The sequence below is a fragment of the Acomys minous genome (assembly GCF_964271855.1).
Source record: "Acomys minous genome assembly, chromosome: 3".
In the NCBI taxonomy this organism is placed as follows: Eukaryota; Metazoa; Chordata; class Mammalia; order Rodentia; family Muridae; genus Acomys; species Acomys minous.
Window position 1 is genome coordinate 73383089 of NC_140485.1, and position 16854 is coordinate 73399942.

Here is a 16854-nt window from a genome sequence, read left to right on the forward strand (position 1 = left end):
GAGTGAAACAAATCCATGCCCTCGTGAGGCTTGTATTCTAGCACGGGAAATAGAAACCAAACATGCCTTAAAATAAATAAATAAATCACTGTTTCCTGTGTTACAAACTACCTCAAATATGAGCAACAGAAAACAATTGATTAATGTAACAATTGATTCCGTGTGGTAGGTATTTGAACAGTGAACAAGAGGTATGGCAATCTCTTCTCTGTAATGCAAGGTTCCATGGTTGGGGGGCTAAAATCATCTACAGCATCTTCATTCTGATGTCTGCTAGTGGATATATACCTCATCTGAGGTCTCAGTGGAGATCTTCCACTGGAATTCCCCTGAGTGGCCTGGGATTCCTGTCAGAATGGTAACTTTCAAATCAGTTGGACTTTTTATATGGTGGCTCCAAAGGGGAGCCTCTTACCTAAAAAGGTAAAAATTGCTTAATGTTGGTGGCATAGACTCTGATGCCAAATGTCTTAGATATGAACCAAAAAATGCCCCCCTCCTCCTAGTGTAGAGGGGAATCTAACCCCACTTCTTCATTGGAGGATCACTTGCTATATTCTAGAAGAGCACATAAGATAGTGGATAACATAATCTTAGGGTGATATGCTCTGTTAGCAAAGAAGAAGGCAGGACAAGAGAGGACATAGCATAATCCAGGGCTGAGACCTGCACGCTGGTCCAACATTAATTAAGGTCAAAAGAATAGTCCCTAAAAAGAGTAGATTTGGAAGGAGGGATTTCCTTAGCAAGGCGACAATATATTGGCATGTGCAAACATGAGTAAGGAAAGATGGTCAGTGTATAGTGCACACATGCTATGCATAAAGTAATTAGACTGAAGAAATAAGAGAGAGGTTACAGGCCAGTATAAGGAGCTTGGCTTTTGCTCTGAATAAGCTGGAAACTTACTGTAGAGCTTTTGCGAACAGACACTCGTGGTCTGATCTTATGTTTAAAAACCCATTCTAGCTACTGTAGTTAGGATGGAACCTGGGGAGGCAAGGTAAGGCCAGTGATGTCATAGCCCAGATAGGACAGCGGCGACTCTGGCCGAGGCCAGCAGAGAAGTCCATAGGAAAAGGTTGGGTTCTGAATATGTGTATGGAAAGGAAAGGAATCAAGAATTACTCTGAAGTTCTTATCAGGCCACTGGAAAGATGGAGTTGCCACCAACAGTGATGAGAAGTTACAGGGAGGTCTGATCCTGAGCAACGGAAGTTCAGTTGAAGTGAGTTTTCAGTGTCCATAAGCACAGTTAGCCATATGAATGTGACAGTAAGAAAGAAGCCCAGGCTACAGAGAAAAGTCACAAGACTAGATGAGACCCTCAGGCATGTTGACAGAGACAGGGACCTTGGACTGAGCCATTTGAAAGTCCCGGTATAGGATGATATGGAACACTTCCCATGGCCTATGCATTGGGCTAGGCTCTGGGGACTAAGGAGATACAGTAGGCGTGACCCCATTGGTAAACCCTGAGCTTATGATTAAGGACAGCCATTCAGACTGATCATTTTAATTGTGGGACAAAATGCCACAATTAAGGAATACCCAGAATTATAGTGACTGCTGAAGACAGGGCATATTCAGCTTGATAGAAGATACATTAGTGATTTTCAGGACCAGACTAGTCTCAACCAAATATAACAAAATAAGAATAGGAAGTGAAAACATAGAAGAATGTTCTAGACAGAGAACTACAAGCAATGTCATGAGAGGATAGAAAATGGACTGCATTAGAGAAACCACAAGTAGCTTGATATATAAAATATGGGAGGGCACAAGAAGGGAGTTGGGGCTAGAGTTGTTAGTAAGTACGTGTTCAGGACTGAGTAATATCTGGAACATGAAGGACTTTATTCCAGGGGTTATGCGGGTCCCAGATGAGCAGAAATTTTCAAAGTAGTTTTCACTTTAAATCTTGTATCAGAGAAGAGACACCAGAGGCAAGTTGAGCAGCCAAGGCAATAATTCTTGAAAAAGATAAGACTACTGCACTGCCCAAACCAGGAGACTGGGCCTAGAGCCCAGTGAGCCACATACACACCCTGCAGGTAAAGCTATAAAGTCAACTTGATCTCTTTCGCCTGGAAACACAAGCCTCTCAATACCCATCCTGTAAGTTCCACTACCTCAAGTAATGCACAGATTGTCCTGACCCTCCAAGTCAAATGCCATGCCTTGTATCCTACCATCTTCCTAAGTATGTAGGTGACCTACAGCAAGGCATTTCTTGCTGCGGAGTCTCATTTCTATCCTTCTCTATTGAGGAAAAGTGGGTTGATCAGGGTGGTCCAAGAGTCCTTCTGTTGAGCCCGAATAAGAACCTAGTGTCTAGACTAATTGGGTTTCCTTGCCATGAAAGTCCCAGGCTCCCTTTCCCAAAGTTATAGCATGGGATCTAGTTGATTAACCACAGTTCGAAGAACTCAACGACTAAGGCAAATTAATTCCACCTGCCATGCAGAGCTGGTTCTCAGCTGAGATATCTAATCTTGGCTTAAAGTTAGAAAAAAATTTTAAAAGCACCAGTGCACTGGCCATATTTCAGACCAATTAAAACAAAATGTGCTATGGTAGGACCAGAGATCAGTGTACAGCAAGCTTTCTAGTTGATTAAAAATACACTTTAAAAATTACTAGTCACTAGTGTTAGGAAACCCCTGGAGTTTCCAGTGTGGGCACAGACCATCACTATGCCTGAGTTGCTCTATGGTTTGACTTTCATATCTGCCTGTGATAGAGCACCATCACATCCAATCAAAGGCCATGTCAGGATCTTGAGCTACAGAGCCTTTTCCTCTTTCCTGCTCCCCTTACCCTAGCCAAGATGATCCCACTTTTTCCAGTTAGAAACAAACAAAGACTCCATGACATGCCAGCAAATCTAAACAGACGTTAGCCAGAGGGCAGGGCTGTCTCTGTGCCCTGCAACCATGATGAACAGAAGGGTGGCAGGTTTTAGGAGGATGAGGGACAACAGGAGGAGGTGACTTTGTGATACAGATAGAGAAGGGAAGCATGTTAATTTCTGTCCAGCCCAGACAGACTGTCACCGTAACGAATGGAATGAGCCCAGTAGGGCGACCAGAAGGTGTCTGGTTATCACAGCTCCATTAAGGCTACTTAAGGCAACAAGGAACAGCTGTGAGGAATATGATGCAGTCTAATGAAGAGCAAACATTTGCTCATTTTCCAGCTCTGGCCGGATGTACCATGTGTGCAGCTTTTGAGGGGAGAGGCCATCTTGCTTAGTCATCTGGGGGTGATGTCAGGCAGGTAGCCTTCTAATGGGGCATAACCGAAGCAATGGAGGCTTCCTGAGCAGGGACAGAGGACATCCCTCACTGGTAGCAGATTAACAGAACACCCTGTTGCTAGAGAAACTCTGGTCCAGATCCTTGATTTCTGAATGAGAGCGGTTCAGGGGACAGGCATGAGGGATTAGTGGCAGATGCTCACATGGTAATGGAGAAGCGTGGTCATTTTTCTACTCTGCAAAGCCATAAAGGCCCAAATGAAAGAGTCAGGCTCCCAGCTGCTCATCTCACTCTCCTGGCAGGTTAAAACCAGAAGAAACAGGCCAGTTCCTGGAAGTGGCCAAAAGGCAAACTCATGCAGATGATGCTAAGCTGAACTCAGTCCTTTTAGCCTATTTTTAATCATTCAACTTATGACATTCAACTCATAACACGCTCAACAGCATTTGTTTATGTTTGATACGGGAACCCTTCTGGCTGAGTGAGTGATCCTCATAGGCTTCCATAGAAAGTCTCTTGCACCAAGAATCAAGACCTAGTACCCACCAAGATTTGAAGACACTGAGTGGGTCTTAGACAAGACGCTTTCCTGCGTGAATCCTAGTTTCATCTTCTGTGGAATGCTTGACTGTTTCTGCAGGCGTTTCTAAGTCTGATAGCATATGGCCTTTTCTAATCACTCATCTGGCCAGAAACACCAACTGAGTGCCAGTGGTGTGCTTTGTACTGTGGCAGGGACTGGAGATAGCTGACCAGAAGGGACGTAGACCCTGTGTTAAGGAAGCTCATGACCTCACCACAGAAGGGAAGTCCACAACTCTAGTTAAAATAAAAAGTTAATTCTAGTTAAAATGCTTTAGAGCGGTGGTTCTCAACCTTCCTAATGCTATGACCCTTTAATTCCTCATGTTGTGGTGATCCTCCCACCCATAAAAATTATTTTTTGTAGCTACTTCATAACTTGAATTTTGCTATTTTTATGAATCATAATGTAAATATCTTATATATGACCTCTGTGAAAGGATCAGTTGAGCCCCAAAGGGGTCATGACCCATAAATGGAGAATGTCTGCTTTAGAGGCACTTGGATATAGACAGAGAAGGAAAGAGGGGGTGGTTATTACTGGCTATTTATTATTATTTTTGGCTTTTTTTTTTTGCTACCTGCTACCAAATAACTAAGAAGTGTCACAGAAGATGTGACACTGAGCTGAAGCAAAGTAGAATATGGAAGAAATTCTGTGTGTGTGTGTGTGTGTGTGTGTGTGTGTGTGTGTGTGTGTGTGTGTCTATATGTGTGAGTGTGCATGCACATGTGTCTGTGTGTCTGTGTCATGCCTGTGGAGGCCAGAACTGGGCATCAGATCCCCTGGAACTGGAGTTGTAGATGGTTGAGAGTCCCTGACTTAAATGCTAGAACTGAACTTGAATCCTCTGGAAAAGCAGTAAGTGCTTTTCAGCCACTAAGCTGTTAGTCTAGCCTCCTTACCAGAATAAAGGTCATAATCACGATCTCCAACAATTCATCCCTTCTCACACTGGAGATTAGGAAAGAGTTGTTGGCCCAGAAACAACCTCCCAGATGCTCATGTGTGGTTCGTATAATGGAGACAATGGGCCTTGGGACTGGGGGTAGAAGACCTCTCCCAGCCCAGAGATGAGAGGGATAAAGGTGCCAGGTAAAGATATTGTCCCCACACATATAGGCAAAATATTCATACACATAAATTTCTAGTCAGGAAATACATGCCAGTAGAGCATCCAGAGGAAGGGGAACTCGCATATTGTTGGCGGGGATGTAATAAGCACAGCCATTCTGAAAAACAGCGTGGAAGGTCTTTAAATAGCCGGAAATAGAACCACCATAGAGTAATACAACTGTCCTACTTTGAGTTATACATCAAAGGAATTTAAGTCAGTACGTAGAACAGACATCTTCACTCACAATAGCTAAGATATGAAATCAGCCTACGGGTCCATTGGCGGATAAATGATAAAGAAAATGTGGAATGCATACTCAATGAAATATTCATCCATATAAATGAGACTGTCATTTGCAGTAATATGGATGAACAGGAGAGAATTATGTTAAGTGAAATAAGTCATGCATAGAAAGACAGATAGCACATGGTCTCGCTTAAATGTGGAAACTAAAATACTGGTTTTAAAGAAGCAGAGGCCAGAGCAGTGGTCACTAAAACCTGGGAAGGGTTTGGATGGGGAAAAGATGGAGAAAGGGTGGCTTATGGATACTTGGGCACAGTTGGAAAGGAAAAACAACTTTAAAATTTACAGTAGTGTGACTGTTTTGACAACACCTGATTGTATTTTTCAGAATAGCTACTGGAGGCCTTGAATATTCCCAACACAAAGAAATGACATCTGTCTGAGGTGACAGATATGCTAATTACCCAATCTGATCATTATGCATTGTATAGATGTATCGAGCTGTCAGAGGATACCCCATAGATGTACATAATTAGGATGTGTCAATTAAACATAATAGATTTTTAAGAAGACTAGCTCACCTCAGGAAAAAGACACTGTGTCTTACAGATCAAAAACCAACACAAAGATCCTCACCTGTGTGGGAGGTTACCCTGGATGCGCAGATAGCCTGAGTCTCCCCGGGGGCATTTGCTGTGTGCTTCTGCCATGCTGCCTACAAGCTGTAACTTAGGTCAGAGGCCGGTAGAGAGCTAAGAAAGGACACTGAGGCTCAGGGTCACTGATGCCAGATAGCGACCCCATCAATGAGGACATGATATGGCTGAGGAAAGGGATTTTTTTGTTGTTGTTCTTTTTTTTCCCCCCTTTTTCTTTTCTTTTTTTCTTTTTCTTTCTTTCTTTTCAAATATGAGAGAAAGTAAAACCAGAGAAACTGGAAGAGTGCAGAGCAGGGAGAGAAAGCAGGAAACTGAACATGGCGTAGATGGCCAGCCGACTAGGCCAGACCATGATCGGAAAATGGATGGAAGAGTGTGAGAGGAAGAAAAAGAGATAACCAAGGGAGAGGGGGTGAGGGAGAGGAGAGAGAGGAGAGAGAGAGGGTGGGAGGGAGAGAGAGGGGGGAGAGGGGAGGGGGGGAGAGGGAGAGGGAGAGAGGAAGAGAGGGAGAGAGAGGGAGGGAGGGAGGGAGAAAGAGAGCCGAGAGACTGGGGGAGAGAGAGAGGGAGAGAGAGAGTGAGGGGGGGAGAGAGAGGGAGAGGGAGAGTGAGGGGGAAGAGAGAGGGTCGGGAGAGGAACACAGAACAAGGAAAGAACTCTTAGCTGAAACGGCAGAATTCTATGGAGATGAGACGCTGGGGAGAGGGAGTCCCATGAGCTGCGGAAGTTTAGGACAGGGAGTGGGTGGTGAGAAGAGCTGAGAAGAGCTGGGATGCCAGCATGGACTCTGCAACCGGTTTGTGATGCCAAGAGAGCCCAGAGGCTGGCCTGTGCTTTGGTGTGCTAATAGACACTACAGATAGCCATTTGTGCAGGTTCCTTCCAACCTGACAGCTATGGAGCGAGCTCTGCATTTAGCCAAGTCCTTGGGAAATTGGGATACCTACCAAAATCAGAGAGCCACTGACATAACAATTATCATCTGAAAGAAATCTGTGCTTTTTTTTTTTTAACTTTGTAACGTGTGTGTGCACGCGCACGCATGCATACATGAGCACTCATGCACATAATGTGCGTGTCTGAGTCTGCACGTTTGTGCAGGTTTGTGTACTTGTGTTTCGTGTGTTTACAAGCATATGGAAACCAGGGGTCAACCTCTTGGGTGTCATTCTGAGGGGTGTACTTTCATCTTCTTTCTCACAGGTCTGGAACTCACTGATTTCATTCAGCAGTTTGACCACCAGGCCCCAGAGATTCATTTGTCTCTGCTTGCCCAGCACTGAATGTATAAGCTACCATGGCAAGCTTTTTTTTCCCACATGGGCTCTGAGGGTTGACCTTGGGTCCTCACGTTTGTCCAACAAGCACTCTTCCAAATGAGCTACCACCCTAGTCCTTTTCCTTTTCTGTGACTTTGAGATCAGACCTTACTGTACAACCCAGGCAGGCCTTGAACTCTCGATCTTCCGGGCCTCAGTCTCCTGAATGCAGGCTGAATTTGGGCCTTTCAAAGAATGCTTTACGACTGTGCACACAGACACACGCTCAACTATTCTCACTTGATCCAGGTTCCCATGGCAGACAAATGCCTGCATCTTGCAGCAATCTGATTTTTCTACTTAGCTTCACCTGCAGAGTTCATAAATTACTGTCTGTTTAGTGACATGGTATGCAATAATATTTGTTCTCCTGGTGTCATTCTGAGTAGGCGCCGTTAGCCATCCCCTCCTGCCTTCTCCATCCACATTTATAATCTCCAAGGCGTGTGCCTTTCCAGCACAGAATAGGTAGTGACTGTTAAAAGTTTAGACTCTGCTACCACTAGGCCACCACTAACTCACACAGCACCTCAGAGACAGCAGAAGGTGTAGTTGCCTCAAGATACTTAACTGCCACCTTCCCAAAAAATGTTCATAATACAGATATATAGAAAACTGTACTGTTTGTCACGTGCACAGAGCTTCTTTAGATCTGGTGTTCTTGTGTTGTCCCCAACCTACACAGCTGTCCTTAGTAGGTTCCCCTACAGACACTAGTAAATTGAGTATTAAATGAGTCCATGAATAAACTTTAGACTCCCAGCAGGTGATTAAATTCTCCACTTCCTGAACTTTTATGTCTGGCCTGAAAATCGACTCACCCCAACTTCCTAGAAAGGCTCTCGTTTTAAAACTGAAGACCTGTATCCCCAAAGTCCCGTTGACTTGAGAAAAACTGAGACAAGTATTGCTAGAAGTCCTCTACATTTAATGGCAATAACTTAGATGTCTGTTGTGGGGGCACAAGGTGGAATTTGGAGAGTAAACTATGAAGGCCTAATATCAACCTTTGTGTGGAGGAGGGTGACCAGGCTGTGAACACCTTATGCCCCAGGCACTGGTCCTGATGCTGTGTGCATCACCTCGGGTCATCAGTCACTAATTGTCACAATACTCTGTGGAAAATGCTTCTTCTTCTTTTTTTTTTAATATGAAATAACTTTTACTTTAGTTTCAAGCATGTCTATGCTGAGTTTTAACAAATGCACAGAATGGAGGTAAGCACCAACAAAATCAGGATCCCTAAAGCAGAAATAACAAAACTGCTCTTCCTGCTCCTTCCTGCTGGGGTTCAGCCCCTCCCCTTCCCTCACCTGAAGGGTGAACTGTCGCCATCAGTTTCAGAAAATGCCATTGAGTCTTGGCTAGCAAAATGGCTTCCAGAGAAAATACTCCAGCACTGTAGTGCACTTCCTGTCTGCCTTTCCCCTGTTTGCATGCAGAGTTAGTGTGCTCAAAGTATTTCTTGACAAGAAAAGGGAATGACAGGCCCTACTAAAATGGTTCCTCCCGTTTGAGGACTCCGGGAGTTCCATTCCATAGAATACTGTGGAAACAGGAAGAAATCCCAGTAGGCTGAACTGCTTGTGGAGGAGGCTGGCTCTTGGCTGTGCCCTGAAGCATCATCCAGGAACTGGCTGATCAGCAATCCTGGGGCCTGGTTTTGCTGCACCTCAGGGCATTTCACATCCAATTATCTCCTGGGATACAGTCAAGCCAAGGGAAATGAAGGAAGGTGTGTCGCCGCTGACAGAGCTGCTAGGTGAGAGGGGCTGCAGGTAAATGAAGTGGACTGGCACACCTCAGCATAGGTTTGGAAGTGAGCTGTGGCCACAGTCTGTGTGCTAAGGCCTCACTGTTTGGGAGCTTGGGTCCTAAGAAGAATTAAAAGCATTACAGATGCCCCTCTTAGCTAGGAGAACTAATTTAACCGGTAGAAGGAGAAAAAGTAGCCAAGCAACCGTTTAGGGATGCTTCATACTTCTGACATGGAGTTGAAGGACTGAGAGGGAAACAGTAGCAGGTTACCCCAGCTAAGGGACTAAGTCAGCTCTTCCCAGAGACAAAGAAAGAATGACCTGTGATCATGTGTGGTCTGGGCCTCCCACTGGCACTGTAGGCTTAGCAGATGAGACACCAGAAGAATGCCTGGAGCACGCACCAACCGTCACTTCATAATGAAGTCTGTCAGGCCTGCGAACAAAGCGAAGAGGAGGCTCCAGTAGCGAGTGCCCTCTGCTGCTTGTCACGGCGTGACAGTGACCAGGCTTCCTCCCAGAGCATTCCTCTCGACTTTGAGTAAAACTCACATTCAATTGTGTGATCTGTAGGACCTTCACTGAGTGCACCCATGTGACACTGATGCACAGAGTGTGTCCCTCTCTTTCTTTCTGCTCTAGGGAACCTTCCTCAAGTTCTAGAACACACTAAGAACAAGCTGATTCTATCGCAGGGACTCTGCACTCTCTCCTCCCTCAGCCTGGAACACTCCACCCAGCTCTTCCCATGGCTAACACTTGCTTATCCTTTACTTTGAGATCAAACATGTCATCCAAAGACTAGCAGTAGCATATACAGTGTTGAGGAAGTTGCTCAGACGCTGTGTGACTTTTCCTAAGAACAAATGAACAGTTTTATTCACTATGGATAGTTAATTGACAACAGACCAAAGACATGATTATGACAACTCTAGCTTAGTGAATCAGTAAGTTTATTGAGGTTGCATATAGGACTATGGGTGAAGATTTGCCTTCAGGAAAGGCAACTTTATCATTTTTTTAAAGCCCATATTACATGGTACTGACTCACAAAAGCTCCATCCTGGTTTTCCCCCACTGTATTAGTAGTCAACTTGGCTGTTTGGAGAATCTCCTCTCTCCAGCACATATTATTGCTTATATAACCTTGGAGAGGGGCCTTGTGAATGTTCTAAGTTTCAGGAACTTCCTAAGACTTGTGATCTGCTTATTCCTTGAGCCTTGTAAATTTTACTTCCTGAATCTTAAAGATCTTCCCTCCAGCACTGAATACTTCAGTTTGAAAGAAATTGTTCTGCAGCATGGAGAGGGAAGGGCCTCTCAGGAAAAGGATGTCAAAAGGGGCTGCACTCATTGAAAATACAGATGGTTTAAGCAAGCTCCAGATTGGATTCTAGAGGTAGCATTATTGGACAGCTTGATAAATATTAACTGAGGGAAGACTGTAGCTGCCAAAGAGACAATGGGCATTTCTGTCAGCTGAGATTGAGGAATGTTTAGCCATTTTCTTTGTGGTCATGCACAATGCTCATATTTTTGCCTCTGTTCATTTGTGACTGAAGAAAGGTCTTGCAATTGTCCCTTCCCATCATGACTTTTGGAAGGGCTCTTGTCTCAGCCTGGTTTCTGTGAAGTCTTTTATTCTCAGCAGGAGAGCCCTGGTGCTCAGCTGCGAGTGCCAGGCCAGCTTGCCAGCATCAAGGTCTGTTTTTCTCCTTCTCGGATGTTACCTTTTCAAAGAGTCCTGCCCAAACCTCTCTGACTGAGTTGTTCTTTATCCCTACTTACTCCCTCCCTCTGCACCCTGCTCACGGCCTTCAAAGCACACACTGCAGATAGTAATCACTTGCTCATTTGCATGTCATCTGCCTCTCCCTATGGGAAAGTGGTTCATGATGAAACAGTATCAGTTACATCTAGAACACAGTACAGAACCCAGCCTCAGACGCTCACGGTGTAAGGAGGTTCAGGCAGGAGGAACACAGTCTCCCATGTTGCTGAGCAACCTCTTTCCTGACTCCAGACCTCACTTCCTGAGGTTACATGATAATCTAGTTCTTCTTCTTCTTCTTCTTCTTCTTCTTCTTCTTCTTCTTCTTCTTCTTCTTCTTCATTTTTTTTTTTTTTTGCTTCCTCTCAAAAGACCTTTTCAAATCTGTCTTTTGAAGATGTTGTAAATGCCAAGGCTCAGCTCTCCAGGGACAAGGACGTCCCCAAACACATCTTTGGAACAAAAATTAAGTGTGTGCCTTGGGAAAGGAACACTAGGGAAGACTGGGAAACATTTCCACACTCAGAGGGGAATGCAAAAATAGGGCTTCACACTTTAAGGAGAAAGACTGAGAAAAGGGAACCAGAGATTGATAATGGAGGAGTATAATGAGGTGGCAATTTTGGTTTCAGAAGAATGTGATTAGCTCCTAATGACTGCCACCATTCCCTGGTCAATCTACTGTAACTAGCCACTAATGTAAAAATAATGCCCCTGGCTCCTTCGCTTTGAAGACTGAGATGAGTCCCCCTTTAATGCTCTTACCCCTGCGATTTGTTTTCTTGAAGAAGATTACCCTCTATTAGACTACAGCTACCTAAAAAGGGAAACATATGGGTGATCAAAGTCTGCCAATTAGGAGCCATTACCACCTCCTCTCTCGGGTGGCTCCATTAGGCACACCTTCTCTATTTGTCAACATCATCATAAACACACACCCAGCCCCACACTCTATCCCTGGTCTCTTTAAGCCTCACTAGGGGGAGACAGAGGTTCGGGGGCTGTAGTGGGTGACTGCTTGTACTCCCATGGGAAAGTAGCCTTCAGTCATTTACAACTGAGGTGTATTTTGGGTGTATGTTGACTCTTATACATAGAGCTTAAAATGGAAAACCAACTCCCCCAAAACCAGCCCAAATAAAATGAAAGCAAACACTGTCGCTAAGTCCCTGACACACAGCACTACACCTAGCATGCTGACTGACACGGGCAGGGATGTCTTGCCAGGATGTAGATGGGCTTGGAAGCTGAGTTAGGGGCAGGGGCAAGAAGCACCCCTGATGAACCTAAGCCAAGGGATAGATGGTTATAGGGATGCTTGGTACCCAGAGGCCAGAACTTGCTTTGCTTCCCCTCTGAGATGCCTACCTAAAGGTATGACACACGCAAAGAACATTCTGAGCCAATTATGCAGAAAAGATACCTTAGAGCTAAGTTGGAGAGCACAGCTTAGCAATGGGAACCCCAGATACAGCCCTGAACATGAGATGCACTCTTGAATTAAGCACCAGTTTGGCTCAGTGGCACAGTGACAATCTGCCCTGTCAGCTTCACTCCCTTGCTTGCCTCACTTCCCCGATTCTCCTACTCACACCCTGATTACCTGCAACCCAAGCCCTGGCACTCAAAGCCCTATCTCTGGTTCTGCTTCTGAGGCAACGGAATTGAGACACACTCAACTGAATAACCTCAAAAGCATCACTTTTTCTCATGCCCACCGCCACCTGCTCCCACAGTTCGAGCACCGTCAGGACATATGATGGCAGTAAATTCATGACCAATTACCCCACTTCTTCGGGCCTTCTTAGAGCCCACATTCCACACAGGAGCTTGAATGCTCTTCTTTACAGTATGTGAGGCAACCTCCTTGCTCAGAACCATCCAATGGTTTCCCACCACACTTAGAACAACACATTTGGAACAGTTCCTAGTTGTACTAACTATGTTGGGGGTTCACTTGGGTTCTCACATCCTCTCTAAAAGTTACCAATCCTTAGCCTCCCCTAAGTACTACCTCACTCTCACCTATGAATATAATCACCTGGTTGCTCTCAGACTTTCTCACTTCTTCCTTTTGCCTGGAAAGCACTTCCTCCTTTTCTCAGTGCAACAGGTTTCTTCACCCCATTGAGGAATGAATTTGGACCTGTGTCTTTCACAGAAAACTTTCTAAACTTTAAGAAATGTCCATCCTTATCGCTATCCACTTATCCTGATTTATTTCTTCATACCCTCGTTATCTAATATTGGATGTGCTTTGCCCTTGGCTACATTTCCTGATCTATTGGATACTCTAGAGTTCTTGACTGAAAAGTGCCCAGAATGTAGGGGAATCAGTGAGTATCTGTTGAGTGAGTGAGTGAATGAATGAATGAATGAATGAATGAATGAATGACTCCCTACTGGAATAGAGAGACTTTAAGCTCATAATAGAGATAAGATATAACAATATTTGAGCCAATGAACAAACAAGATAAGACCATATGAGGTACCATTACAGGACACGTGGTTCTTCATACTCAGTGCCCATCATAGTGGATGTTTATTTTCTGTTGTTGTTCATCTACACTTGAGGAGAGTTGTCATCCTGAGCTCTGCTAACCACTCTGCCTTTGCATTATAGGCCTTGCCAGAGGGACAGACAGCTTCATGGGACACAGCCAAAGAAGATGAAAACCGCAATAAGAATCGATACGGGAACATCATATCCTGTAGGTATCTTTATGGGAGGTTCTGTGTGTTAGATTTTGGGAAATATGAGAGGGGCAAGGTTCTCATTCCTTGGATTTGATATAAAATAATCCTTATATTTCTAGCTTTGGGTGAGTAGATAATTGCAATTATCCCAGGAAAAGATGGTAAGGCCCAGATAAATCCAGTAACAATCCAAATAGAGGTAAGGAATGGGGAGAAGGATGGAGGGACTGCCACAGAACTATCATGTCACATGTCTGGCACTTCCTGGTGATGGCATGGACAGCCTTCAAAGCACACACATAAGAAAGAGCAAAGTTACCCCAGACACAATGTTGAGTCAATGCTCTGGTAAGAGGTACCCATAGCACCCACAGAGTAAGTGGCCCTGGGCACCTGATCCCTGTTAACCCTATCCTGCCTTTGGTATTTATTCTGCCTCTGGTGCTACCATACGGTAAGCGATGTGGATATTATCCCAGGAAGTCACCCCAGCAATGGAATCTAATCCCATTCATGCCACTTTCTATACTCCTGGCTCTCAATTCAGCAGGAATGGTGAGCCCCTTTCTCCTTCCTAGGTCCTGCATTCTCTCTGGTCTTCCCACTTGGGACTTATCATTTCAGTGTTGGCTTGATCTAGCCTTCATCCAGTTGTCCTCCCAAGGTGATCACATCAGTTTGGGGATACAGTAGAGAGTAACCTGATGTCCATACCCTATAGGATCCTCCCTAGATTCAGCTCCTGTTTTTAGACATCAGTCAAATAAAAGATTTGGGGAAAATAGAGATGGCTGTGGCTGTGCTGCTGTGAGGCAGTATGGGAAGCAAGCAAACAGGCTCATCCGGATGCCTCTCAAGGACCAAGGATGACAAAGGTCAAGGTGAACATAAGACATAGTACTCTGGGGCTGAGGAATGGGGATTTGTCTACGTGTTTAGGGAAATTCTCCTAGAGAATGATGGTAGCTGAGAGGCAAAGAAGAAGTGGGCATTAGTAAGTCAAAGAGAGACAGGAAGGGCCCTGTGATGGAGAGAACGGAACGTGTCCAGGTGACCCTGAAATGTGGAAGGACATGCAGAGCTCAAGAGCTGTGTGTGGCCAGTGTGGCTTACTGAGGAGGCTGTGATGGGCTGAGCCCACTTGAATGGCTCTGGAAAAAGTCCTTGCAAGAAGGAGAACCCAAGAGGGAAAAGGAACAGCTGAAGAGCTTTTAATGGGAAAATAACAACATCCAAGTCATGCAGTGAAGATCTTCATGGGTCAAGAAGACCCTGTCAGGGTCCAGAAAGGTAGAAAGTTTGGCCAGATGGATACAGAGGAGGCAGGAAGGGGCTGAGCAACATCTAGGGGAGAGTTGGTCATGGCTCAGGCATGATTGGGCCTTGGGTGACCTGAGAAGGCTTCTATCTTTTGTATGTCTCTCAACATTTTGGCTCTGTCCCTTGGCCTGAGTCTCTCAATGAGTCAGGCTTCCATCCTTATGCTACAGTCATTTATTTATTTACTTTTTTTTTTTTTACATCAGTGCAACATTCCTAGGAATGGGGCATTGGCAATCTATTTGAGACAGTAGACCCTATCTGAGCTCCCAACCTGACAAGTACGTTGCATGATGCCCAGAGGCAGATGATGGTGGGGACAAGTCATAGTGAATTGCTACCTGTCCCAGAAAAAAAGGCATTTCCCAGTGGCCAGCACAGGAAGTGTTCAGCAGAGCGCCACACATCATGCCTTAATACATGTTTGCTGACTATTTGAATATCTCTTTCCGCCACTTCACTTGCAAAAAATCTTGCTGTCTGCAAGCAAGAAAGAAATTATAAGTGTTTTCTGATTAGTTCCACTATTCAAAGCCCATTCCTAAATCAGCACAGGAAACAGCTAAGCGAAAAAACCTTCTGCCTCTTTCTTCCTTTACAATCTGCCTGTGTCTTATTCTTTCTCCAGCTTTTTTCCCCTTTGGTGATGTCTAGACAGTTAAAACAAAAACTTGAACTGTTCTAGAAATAACTTGTCTCCTAGGATCCCCCCTTCTCCTTTTTTTACCCCAAATTGGGGTACCTTGAGATTTTAAGAAATGTTGCTCACTCAGTGGGCTAGATGTCAGAAGGCCTAGGTTGGGCTAAAATAGATAACATGGGCCACATCCTAGCTGTGGAGCTCCTTGTTGAAATATGTGCCCCACATTCCTAGTGGCTCCACCCTGCCCTATCCACAACTCTTTGACTAAAGACTTTATCCAATGGCAGGGAAGGATGCTATGACCAAGCCCAAGACAGACAGCAAATATGAAGAAACATCATGCCTGGGAGAAACCTCAGCCATGAAACCCCAAGTTCCACATCTGTCCATAAAAGGGCCTCTTCCACATCTCTTTCTAGATTCCCATAGAGGTTACACTGCAGTTGTTCACAGTAGCAATGGGCTTTACAAGAGTTTTCTGGGCTGCCTCTTCCTCCAATCCCTTCCCCTGCAGCCTTCTAGCACTAGCCATCTGCCTAAAGGCATGATTTGCCTTGTAATTCTTGTCTTATATCTACCCGTGGAGAAAAAAAAAATAGAGGGATGGAGAAAATTTAGAAGCCTTAGTAGTATATCCCCCTTGGCATCTTTAAATAAACCCTAATCTCTTTTCTAATTGAGGTTCAGTGGCTATAGCATGGAAGGTCTCATATAGGTCTGTATTGAACTCAGCAGGGAGACAAGAGTCATGGTAACTTGCGGGTCCAAAGAGCAACACAAGTCATAAGGGGAACAAATGGGGTGGGGCATCCTGAGGTTCCAATGAAACAGGTTAAAGAGAATCGGCCCAGAGGCCTGGAAAGTGTCTCTGCCTTTATATGAGTCCCTCCCAAAGGTATGCCTGCCCAGCATTGATAAACAGAAATATTCTTGGCACAAGAAGAAAACCAGCTGTGATTAGCATCTTAAGGGACTCGGGTTCCCAGAAGGCCAGAGGCCCAGGCCAAGGAGCACAGAAAAGATCAAAGGGGGAAAGGAGGAGGGCAGGGCCTGCCATCAAAGGACAGTAAAAGAGAAAGCTTGTTAAAAAGCCCTTTCTTCCAAATGATCGATCCTATTTAGAATGTAGTAATGGAGTCTGGGCTTTCCAGGGAGTAGACATGGAAAGGAAGTAAACAGAAGGAAATGGATGGGTGAACAGAGAACAAAGAGCCCTTTGCTTTCAGGTAGCTCCAGGGCAAAGACTGTGAGCAAGAAGAAATTTCAATAGCAAAGCATCCATCTCCCACCCTCCCCCCAGCCCCCCAACCCCTCCAACCTCCCCACCCCCACCCCCCACCCCCCACTGTGGACATCCTGGAGCTTTCTAGACCAGCAGGAAGGAGATGGCTGTAGAAATGGAAGTTCTCTCAAGGGCTGCAGTCAGGATCCCAGCAGGAAACAGATGGGATGCCCCCCCCCACTCAGATAATGTCCTTTGA

The 16854-nt window shown here is 45.1% G+C and overlaps 1 protein-coding gene across 16 annotated transcripts in view; it reads left to right on the forward strand.

Annotated features, from left to right (window-relative positions):
* The window catches only part of PTPRT (protein tyrosine phosphatase receptor type T), a 1106784-nt gene that overhangs the window by 1027050 nt on the left and 62880 nt on the right, over window positions 1–16854 (forward strand). For all 16 annotated transcript variants that reach the window (XM_084776217.1, XM_084776209.1, XM_084776218.1 and 13 more), the window contains one exon: window positions 13337–13424. In XM_084776217.1, the coding sequence (XP_084632343.1) occupies window positions 13337–13424 (88 nt within the window). The remainder of the gene's footprint in view (window positions 1–13336; window positions 13425–16854) is intronic.